The 11,447-nt window shown below is 39.9% G+C and overlaps 1 protein-coding gene across 1 annotated transcript; it reads right to left on the bottom strand.

The window, feature by feature from the left end:
• Nucleotides 1-522: 522 nt before the first annotated feature.
• Nucleotides 523-8,589, bottom strand: LOC122017623 (2-oxoglutarate dehydrogenase, mitochondrial-like). The gene is made up of 8 exons (XM_042575279.1): nt 6,770-8,589; nt 6,213-6,439; nt 5,799-6,131; nt 3,836-4,082; nt 1,672-1,800; nt 1,377-1,592; nt 1,132-1,255; nt 523-965 (listed from the first exon to the last, which is right to left on the bottom strand). The coding sequence occupies exons 1-8, from the start codon at nt 8,321-8,323 to the stop codon at nt 718-720; spliced, it is 3,078 nt and encodes a 1,025-aa protein (XP_042431213.1). The 5' UTR covers nt 8,324-8,589; the 3' UTR covers nt 523-717.
• Between the last annotated feature and the right edge of the window lie 2,858 nt (nt 8,590-11,447).

Here is an 11,447-nt window from a genome sequence, read left to right as displayed (position 1 = left end):
GTTGGAAAAGTGAAATAACCTGTGCTAGCCAAATAAAATTTTTTTAAAAAAAGTGTGTATGCTCTTAGTTTCCATTTTTCATTGCATATATACTATCAAACATGTAATATCTCCCTATGGGTCTTCCCTGCGGTGGTGGCTCCACTTATGCATCGTCGAATACTTATTAAAAGTGTTCGGTGGACCTATATTACTCGAACAGACAAGTTTTAGGAGTACATATACTCTTAGCAAATATCCACCTAAAGTACTTGATAACATATAATGCTCAAATAGATAATATTTGTTTATAGATACTCAAGGTTCTATAGTTCTATGTATGCTCTTGGTCAAACACTTATTTGTCTAAAGTAATTGGTGGACCAAAACAACTTATTTTCAGTCAAAACTAACGTTCATATCATAAATTCAATGATGTTGTTATTTGTCCAAAATGACAATAAAACTGTCTTAAAATTATGGATTATTGCTAACACAGAGTTTTATAGGTTTCGATCCTGTTTCACCTTCTAGGTACTGAAATTGCGACGAAAAAGATCCATAATCCAATACAAGATATGCAATATACATATTTCTCCTTCAAGGTATTGGAAATAGCACCTCATACAAACCAATCCATGGTGCTAAACGATTATTACTGAAGTAGTGAGACCAGTCAGTCTCTGAGATCATCTTTCTTACATGACACGGGGGATTATTTCAAAACATAAGAAATTTCTATGTGGCATGGGAAGTAAATTTAATTGGTTCTAGCTGCATTGCCTTGTGCAATATCTCATTTTGCTCTTGCACATGAACGGATGAGAAGCCAGTTGCTGTGGCTGCGGAAGGTGCCCTTCCCACATATTTGACGTCCTCTATGTTGCCTCGTCCTAGCGCTTTCATAGCCGTGTAAAGACGAGGGTTGATGTAGAAATAGGCACCCATGTTCATTGGCTCTTCTTGGCACCAAACAATCTCTGCATCTGGAATTCATGAAAGAGTAGAAACAAACCATTATTTGCCGTGTTATCTTCATTGAACATGTATGCAAACAATTCTCAACGTCAAGTCTACTAAATCAATTGAAACTATAGCTACAAATGAAGCAAATTTAGACCCAAAGTCAATTTAGCAGAAGGTTGAACATACTTGGATATCTTTTCAGCTCCCGCTGGATGAGGTCATATGGGAAAGGTGATAGTTGTTCAACTCTACAAATTGCGACATCACTGCGTTCCTTTTTTTTCCGTGCTTCATCCAATTCATAGTACACCTATGAAATACAGGAAGTGAGTGTCATGTTCCAAAGTATACAAGAAAGATGAGAATATTATTTTCATGCAGATGTTGTCAAAGTTACTGAACTGTTATTAGAGTAAAAAGAAGTATATCACCTTTCCAGAGCATAAAATTAGACGATTAATACCCTCCTCAATCTCTCTATGGTCATTTTGATCTTTTATAAGACGTTTGAACCGTGTTCCCTGCTTATCGAACCCAGGGTGGCCCAAGACATCATCAAATTCAGATAGATGTGACTTGCAATCCTTGTGACGGAGAAGATTTTTAGGAGACATCACAATTAAAGGTTTTCTGAAATCTCTGTGTAACTGAATACAATAGCAAAATAAACTAAGGCATCATTTTAAGGAATTTAAAATAGCAAAAAAATGTCTGCCAGCACTTCACCTGGCGTCTCAGAACATGAAAATAATTTGCAGGAGTTGTCACATTAACAACTTGCCAATTGCATTCTTGGATCTGTTTCCTTAGCGTCGGATCCATCTCTGGTATCACATACGGGTTGTCATCACTCATCTGTAAAAAAGATATTACTAATCAGGTAGAACTGCACAATCTAACAAATTTAAGTGTATATTGACAAGCGATAGGAGTTCTCCCATGGCAAGAGTATGACAACCTTAACGGGAATATGGCTTAAAGGAAGCACCAAAAGCTTAGAATAGTTTAGAATTGGGTAAGTAGAATTTAAAACACGAGCTATGCTCTTTCTTGTAATTGAGTTCTAGAGCTATTTAATCGCATACATGAACTTATTTAAGTGTTGGAATTGAGTCCATTGACTGAAGAATTAAGCCTGTAGAAATTTAGCCGGACACAAAATCAATATTTTATTTTATTTTTATAATAGGAAGGAGTCCCAATTCTATATGGATGTGAAACAATTTTGTATTGAAGACGAGCAATAACTCCACCCTAACCATATTATTATACAGAAATTCAACATTTTAATCCAGTTTTCTTTCAAAAAAAAAATGATTTTCTTTATTTCAATTCTCTATTCCTATATTCAATTATTGTCTATTTTCCTCTCTCTCTCTCTCCCCCCCCTTTGCCCCACGGGGTTATCTCGGCTGGTAAAGGCGTGGAAGTTTGCCACTGAGAACATGGGTTCGAGTCCGCAGGGCAACGGGGATTTATTCCCTATCCCTGTGCAAAAAAAGTCTCGGCCCACTGCGTACTTGCCACCGAGCTACCGTGATTTACCTCCCTCGTGATGACCCTGGGCAGGGTGCGGCGGGGGCCCTGAGGGCGAGGGTTTCGCCTTTTGCCATTGACCCCTTTCCCTTTCTTCTGTTCCAGTCTTCCTATTTTTCCTTCTCTACTCTACCTCACTTCTTTCCCATCCTCTTCTCTCTTTTCCTTGATAGTACGACACCTTACCCTTTTATCTTCAATCCTCCCTCATTTATCTCTCCATGAGCAGTACCACCTACACCAACAAGTCCAGGAAGGAAGGAATCAGAAGAAAAAAGAGAGGAAGGGAGAAGGCAAAAAGAAAGAGGAAAGCATTGTGTGCTTCAGTCAAGTTTGTCAACTTCACAACATGGCTTATCTAAGTTTATGTGCACGATTATAATAAATAAATATATGTATGGAAAAACATATCCTTTAGAATGTCTTCAACTAAGATGGTGTAGCATCAAGACTCAAATACAAATAGACATAGTAGCGTCAAGAATCCTGTAGTATATTAAAGGAGGTTCTGGGAATGATTTACTTTGTAAGAATAAACATCAAAACATTGAAACACAATATTTAGCAGGATTATCAACTGATAGAATGACCTGTTATCCACTTCCAAATTATGTATACATGTTGGAATATGTTACCTGACTGTTGTAGCGTGATCTAGGATAGAGGTAGAACACAAAGCAAACACCAAGAAATTGTGAGACAATGTGAATTGTTTTTACTTGTTTTTAGTTGATGAGGTAGAACACAAAGCTATCACAAAGAACTTGTGAGATGGTTTGAATGCTTTTATTTGTTTTTAGTTGATGACCTTGATTTTTTGCTGAATATAAATTATGATAATATGCTCGTACCTATTTTGCACTTAATCCACTGTTTCATGAATGCACTAATCATATTGTAATTGACTGACACTTCATTTGACACACAATTATGTTGAACAAGGTTGGCAATAGAGAACTGAAAGCCAATATTTTCACTTAATGGAACTAGATTTATGCATCTATTAAATTAGGGACAATTGATATCTATACTTGAGCTTGATGGATAGTGTTACCATAGAAATGGAATTGATGTCACTAATTTTTCAACTCACTAGTTAGACCTAGAGACTACACATGTAGGACAGTAATTTACTTCCAGATATGAAACCATAATACAAATCCCATTTGGTTGTGCATACTTCTTGGAGACACAGTGATAGTGAGACCACTCTTACTGACCTGAAAACGAATAAATTACTTCTTGAGTGGATTGGTGAACTTTAATTTCTTCACAAAATAGTGTACATTAATGGCATTGTGGCTACTAACACATCTCTAATATATAAATTGAACAAAAAGCTTTAGGAATATACCTGGAGAAAGCGTTCTACTCTCCCACTTGAATGCTCTGGACCTTGACCATCGTAACCATGTGGAAGCAAACAAACAAGCCCTGTTTGGCGCAGCCACTTTGCTTCTCCACTACTCAAAAACTGATCAAAAATTACTTGAGCTCCATTTGCAAAATCACCAAACTGTGCTTCCCAAAGAACCAATGAATTAGGATTCTCCATAGAGTAGCCCAATTCAAAGCCAAGGACACCAAACTCTGAAAGTGAGCTGAAAGGTGCAAGTATAGAGGTCACCTTGGCTTCGTGTGCAACAAGGGAAATTTGCATGATATGGTATACGATTACAATTACATACCCCAAAGGGCACTAAACATATTGTTATAGAAACTTATGAAGTTTAGACTTCAGCCACAAGGGAGAAACTAATCCATAATAGGAATAATTAGCCTATCAATGATTAATCACATAGCTCATACATGCCAATAAGGAAAAAGCTACTCAGGTTTGTCTACTTGAATTTATCCTCCACTGAGCCTTATACAAAACTATGACTCATAATTTTCAATTAGTTAAATCATTTCTATTCCACGATTTAACTAAAAATTAGTATAACTTTTGGTATACTAAAAAGTTATACCAAAAGGAATGCTTAATTTGAAATGGGTTAGATGGGTTATATATAAAGAGTTATACCAGAATAAATAATTAGAATAGGTAGATAGAAGACTAACAAACTAGGTGACAATCTACTTGGGTCAAGGCGTAGGGCATACAGGTTATTCAAGCTACACAAGATAGATAAATTAACATAAGAATATTTTATCATTGTGAATTTTTTTTTGTTAATTTATTATATCTTTTCTAGAGACCAAGCATAGAAATCCAAAAAAACAAAAGATAGACAAATCACTTTACATAGGAATATTTTATCATTGTGAATACTTATTTGTTGTTTATTATTCATATGAAGTGTTTATTTCATTCAATGAATCAAACTTAGGAATATAAAGAGTTATACCAGAATAAATAATTAGAATAGGTAGATAGAACACTAACAAACTAGGTGACAATCTACTTGGGTCAGGGCACAGGGCATACAGGTTATTCAAGCTACACAAGATAGATAAGTTAACATAAGAATATTTTATCATTGTGATTTTTTTTTGTTTATTTATTATATCTTTTCTAGAGACCAAGCATAGAAATCCAAAAAAATAAAAGATAGACAAATCACTTTACATAGGAATATTTTATCATTGTGAATAATTATTTGTTGTTTATTATTCACATGAAGTGTTTATTTCATTCAATGAATCAAACTTAGGAATAGGTAATTTTGTTCCTTATTAGTTCAACTCCATAGGAATAGTTATTACATATCTAATCGATATGCTTCAATCAGTGAGCAACACTGACAATAAAAGCTGCCCCATTACACTTAACCATTAAGATACATGAAAATTTGACACCTAAAGAGCATGAATCCATCCTGCTTCAGGTAACAAACAACATTGCAGACTTTACCAACATCTCATGCACACATGGGAGTGAAAAAAGGAGCGTTTACATGTTAAATGATAACTTCCCCATTATACTAAGCATAAAGTAATTTAGTTACTAAACAAAATCCACATTCATCTAATTAAGGAAACAGCAGAGCCACAATGTTGTCACATAATTGGTTCCAAACACCAATATCAATGCCCAACACATTACTTATATTATCATATACACACCAAGACTGATGAACATCTGTAGCCAAACATCAGTTATCAGAGGCATGCGTATGCTTGAGAATATCCAATGGCAGTAAGGTACACTAATGCTTTTTTTTTTGTATTTCTAATTTGAATAGCTAATCAAACAATCTCAAAAAATAGTCGCACATGATTATCAGTTAATAAGCAAAGTAGAAATGGATGAATTAAGAAAATAAGAATATGAATAATCAGGATAAGTGGAAGCAATGGTTATTAGAATGTACCTGTTGCTAACTGTGAACATTTCCTCATCTTGGTTCATGATGATATGATCCAGAGGGCAGTACTGCTCTCCAGTCTCTTGATCATGAACCACAGAATGCCTATGACTAAAGGTCCCTCTTTCTACATCTTGTCCACTCAATCTGACATGGTTACCTTCCACTATAAGGGTTGCAAAAGCGAGAGCTTCAGCAAGTGCCCAATCAATACCTTCCCCAGTTTCAATCATCTCAGCTCGCTGCTGAAAAATTCTCTTGATTGCTTTGTGAGGCTTGAAGTTCTCAGGAAGAGTAGTAATGGCTTGTCCAACACGTTTGAGGATTTCTGGCTTGACACTGCACAAGGATATTGCAATTTAATAGTTGAATGTCCATGCTAGAAAACAATTTTAAGCAAACAGTGAGTGCTAATCATACCCAGTATTCCGTATACGTGAAATTTGTTCTGGTGATTTAAAACCGGCCCAATAAGCAGAAAGCCAATCCCTTCTTTTGGGGACATAATCTTTGCTGTTAACGAATTCTTCTTCCAGGATATTAGTAACTTTGCTTTGTGTCCTTTCAATATCCTCTTTAGAGATCTGTCCTGATTCCAGGAGTTGCTTTTGATATAGTGAAAGCGAACTTGGATGATTTTGAATAACCTACTTGAACATTATACAAGTCAGTATGGTCCAAAAAGATTCCACTAGAAATACATGCGAATAACATACAACCGATAAAGGTAGTTTCATTCTGGCATAGAAAACAGGTAAGATTATTCTGTTGATTCGACATATTTTGTGTCAGTTTTTAAAAAATGCGATAAATTATATTAAAAAACACAGTAGAAACTTGTAGCCAACAATAGGATAGAAAAAAAAATAAAACAGGAAAAAGACAACATTCATAAAATCTCTTCCCAGAACATTGCCGACATAGAACAAGCAAAGATTAACACAATGATTTTTCATGATATACTGAAAAAAGTCTACCTGATACATTTTTGGCTGTGTGAAAGAGGGCTCATCAATCTCATTATGGCCAAACCTGCGATAGCAGACTAAATCAACAACCACATCTGAATGGAATGTCTGGCGCCATTCAGCTGCAAGCTCACACACATGCACGACTGCCTCAACATCATCACCATTCACATGGAATATTGGGGCGTCTAAAGCTTTAGCAACATCAGTGCAGTACTGTGAAGACCTCCCAGATTTTGGATCAGTTGTGAATGCAACTTGATTGTTGACAACCAAATGAATTGTCCCGCCCGTTGTGTAGTTGGGGAGAGCACTTAAATGCAATGTCTCATACACCACACCTTGACCTGCAAAGCTTCCATCACCGTGGATCAAAATTCCCATATTTTTGGTCCTTTCAATATCGTGAGAATAATATTGTTTTGCCCTCGTCTTCCCGACCACAAGAGGATCAACTGCTTCAAGATGACTTGGATTCGCAACCAACGATAAGTGGATCCTTTTTCCACCTCTTGTGGGCCTATCATACGAAGTACCTAAATGATACTTCACATCCCCAGTACCTGTATACAGCCCTTCTCCCTCTTCCACAGGTTTAGTACCACCACTGAATTCACTGAAAATCTGCCGCAGAGGCTTTCTAACTACATTTCCGAGAACATTCAATCTTCCTCTGTGAGGCATCCCAATCACAATGCTCTCCACCCCCAAGTCGGCAGCTCTGTCAAACATCTCTTTCATACCTGGAATCAGAGTCTCTCCACCTTCAAGTCCAAACCTTTTTGCAGCCTTCCACTTTGTGGCCAAGAAATTCTCAAACAGTGTACTCCAAGTAAGCCGATCAAGGATGACGGCGCGACGCTCCCGGGTGTACTCCCTAGGATTAACGGTCTCAATCCTTTCCCTCAGCCAATTGCACTTCTCGCGGTCTGGAATGTGCATGTACTCGTAGCCGACAGTACCACAATAAGCCTGCTCGAGCCTTTCCAGGATGGAGCGAAGAGTCTGGACAGGGCGATTCTCCGACAGGAACCCCGACATCTTCCACACTCCGAGGAAGAACTCTCTGTCCAAATCCGCTTCACTGAAGCCATAGAGGGCCAGATCCAAGTCATCGACGGTCCCGCGCTCCTCCAAACCTAGTGGATCGAGCTTGGCCTTCATGTGGCCATTAACCTGGTAAGCCCTGACGAGGAGAAGCAGCCTCATGCTCTCTTGGATGGTCTGGCCTGAGATCCCCGGGGAAGTTGCGGCCTGACCGACGAAGTTACGGAAGAAATTATCCCATGACTCGTCCACGCTGCTTGGGTCAGCTTCCCAGGCCCTCTGCAGCTCCTCCAGGTAAACGCTACTGGTTCCATCTAGGAAGCTGTCGGAGAGGCGCGAGAGCGGCACGGGGCGGGGGTGGGGCGCCTGCCGCCGGAGGTGGGTCGAGTGGAAGCAGCGCGCTGGCTGGAGCGGGTAACCCCATCCAGCCCTAGCGCCGCGGTGGAGAGGCCCTCGAGCTAGGTTTCGACGGAGGGCGATGCGGGCCACCCCCGACGCTGCGCGAAACCACGCCATCGAGATCGCGATCGGAGGTGAGAACGCAGTCTATTGAATCGGACGACGACGATTCGGATCGCAAGGAAGAGGAAGGATGAGACGATCAGAGGTCGACGATTCCATAGTCTTGCTTTCGATCTCGAAGCCTCGTCCTTTCCATTTCCATCTTTGTTGGAGCGACGAAAACTGGGGAAAGCGATCGGGGAAGGTGCTCGATGGATCGATGCGAGGGCTTGTCGGGTTGTGGAAAATTTATCCGTTGAGGATACTTACCGCTTCCACAATTCCCCTGCGGCAGCCTGGCATGGATTATTATGGTTATGGCAATCGGGAAACGGGCGGCAAATCATGCGGACTGCTGTTAACTGCTATAACTGCTGGGCCTTTGGGCGGATTGATGTTATTTGGACCAAGTAATTTAATTTCCATCAGAGTTTTTTTTTTCTTTAACTAAAATATGTCCATTTTAAAAAATCACTATTGCTAGAAAAAAAAAGTATCTTCTTGTAAAATAAATTTCATATATAAAAAAAAACTAGTTAGGTATCCATTTTAAAGAACATATCCGAATTTCTTTTTAATAATTCAAATGTTCATATTTTATAGTAGTCAAAATCTATTTTGGAATAATCTTATCCATTGATCTTGTCTGAAAATGATAAAGATCAGTTGGTTAAAAAGATGACTCAGCAGTTGACCTTATGAAGACTCCGTTCCGCTTTACAAAATTAAGAATACCAGTATCGGACTAGGAAGGGGTCCCAGCATTGATCCTCCAACGCTCAAGTCAGTCATCGGAATAATAGAAAGACGACAAAGAATTATAGCAACAAAAGGAGCTTAAGCACAAATAATACATACTTCCGTCGGTGCATGAACCCTTATATAATGCTCGAGTAGCATACATGCACGTTTCTCAAGGCATGTGCATATTTTTCCAACTGTCCTATCAAAAGACATGTCAAAAAAGTATCTCTGACATCATTCCTTAACAGAGCGTATAAATCTCTAACACGATAGTGGAAGTTTCTGTCGTACGATTTCCTTATTCACTATGTCATACTATCAACGACACTATTTCCCAGAAGGATACAATGAGCTAGGCAAGGGGATTCTACTGTTTGGCTGAGCGGGGGACCCGCTCGGCCGGAATTCCCCACTCGATCAATCTCAGCTATACTTCTCCATGGTCTCTCGGCTCGGTTGGTTGTTCCTTGTGCGGCTGGACAAGCAATCAAATCGGCCTAGCCCTTGTAGAGTCGTCATGGTTGAGACTCTAACGTCCTCTCGACAGTCGTCCCAGCTGGACGAGCGATATGCTCAAATGAACCTTCGAGTCAATCGGACCCTTCAAGTCCGCTTGGCTTGTTACCACCCGCTCGACCAACTTTGCTGACCCGAGGGTTGCCGACTTTTGACCACCTTGACTTTGACCTCCATATCGGCTGCTGTTTATGCCTTTGACTCATATTTGGTGGGCTCCCTTTACTGCATCACAAGTCTTTTTCTCAAGTCTAGTCGAAGGAAGTTATAAATCCGACTGACTGGATAGGCAGTGTCTCCAGTGACCTCCTTGGTCGATCGTACATTCTCGGTTGCAGAGTTGCTGCTCAATTATGGTGAGAACCAAAGGTAATTTCTGCCCTAAGTTAAAGTTGTCGTTAGACTATTTTTTACTGACCTAGCTTTAGAGTCGTCGCTCGGCTATATCTCAATGACCTAGGTTTAGAGTCGTCATTCAGCTATATCTCCATGACCTAGGTTTAGAGCCATCGCTCGACTATATCTCAATGGCCTGGGTTTAAAGCCACCACTCGGCTATCTCTCAATGACCTAGGTTTAGAGCCACAGCTTGACTTTATCTCCATAACCTGAGTTTAGAGTCGTCGCTCGACTATATCTCCATGACCTGGGTTTAGAGCTGTCACTCGGCTATATCTCGATGACCTGGGTTTAGAGCCCCCACTTGGCTTTATCTCCATGACCTAGATTTAGAGCCGCCGCTCGACTATATCTTAATGGCCTGGGTTTAGAGCCGTCACTCGGCTATATCTCAATGGTCTAGGTTTAATGTTGCCGCTCAGCTATATCTCAATCTGCTCTGTCCATTCAGGGTACTCGGGCAGTACTTAGCATTTTTTCAACTTCCCACAGCTTCCTCTGGTGAGCGAGTGTCCTTTAATGGTTGTTGACATCCTCCCAATTTTTCGAAGACTGCGCAAATCTCTCGTCATTATTGTCAAGCACACCGCTCATGCCCTTTAATTAAACCTCATTAATGTCTCCCTGTCACAAGGCACCACGTGCCCCCCTTTATGCTGCCTCACGTTTGATATGACATGCAGATATCCGCAGTTGATGTGACAAGTATCATTTTGAATTCAACAGCCAGATCTTGACCTTGTTTTGCGTAACCCTCGATCAGACAGCTCATAATAGCCATCTCTAGGGTTTATAAACCCATATTCGTTGTCTTTCTTCTATGTCACTGTGTCTTTTTCCTCGCACACGCCCTCTGCTGCTTTTCTTCTCCATCACTCCTTGTTGGTGATATTTCCTAGTAAGCTTTTTTCTCCCTTTGTTCGTCCGTTCTTTGATTTTTGTCGACAGTCTTGCATTTGCTTTTTGTTGTTTCTCCATGGCCGTCTCTTCTCCTCCTCCTCCGCCTATCACCGACTTGTGGTATACATCCACTAAGTCTGATTTTAACAGCGACAAAATAATGTAGATGTAAATGTATTACAATATTCCCGGTGATTACCAAATAATCATTCCTACTGCGTATGCTTGCCCACATACGCCGTCGGACGACTGCCTAACTTTCTTTAAAGACCAATTTTTGGCCAGACTATGCTTTTCGATTCACCCTTTCTTCTCTGTAGCTTGTAGATATTTCATATTCCTCTACCTCAGTTGGTGTCGAACTCCTTTAGGTTTCTATGTATAGTGGTAATTTTATTCCACCTGTACGGCATCCCGCTCGTCCCTTGCATTTTCCATTATTTTTACTATCCTAAGCTCTCTGAGACAAGAACCTTTCTGTTACAGGCCCGAGTGAGCTGTGTATTCTTTGATAAAATGTCTTTTTCCAACAAACACTGGAAGGATCACTACTTTTTTGTTCGACTTCCTGAGCGGTCAT

Source organism: Zingiber officinale, chromosome 8B (assembly GCF_018446385.1).
Source record: "Zingiber officinale cultivar Zhangliang chromosome 8B, Zo_v1.1, whole genome shotgun sequence".
Lineage (NCBI taxonomy): Eukaryota > Viridiplantae > Streptophyta > Magnoliopsida > Zingiberales > Zingiberaceae > Zingiber > Zingiber officinale.
This window is presented reverse-complemented; position numbering and strand designations above follow the sequence as displayed.

What these genes read in the sequence shown, in the direction of transcription:
- LOC122017623 (XM_042575279.1), bottom strand. Translation starts at nt 8,323, where the DNA reads ATGGCGTGGTTTCGCGCAGCGTCGGGGGTGGCCCGCATCGCCCTCCGT. An exon ending in TCACGTATACGGAATACTGG is followed by an intron (nt 6,132 to 6,212) that starts GTATGATTAGCA and finishes ATCCTTGTGCAG; the next exon opens with TGTCAAGCCAGAAATCCTCA. An exon ending in GGAGCTGAAAAGATATCCAA is followed by an intron (nt 966 to 1,131) that starts GTATGTTCAACC and finishes CATGAATTCCAG; the next exon opens with ATGCAGAGATTGTTTGGTGC.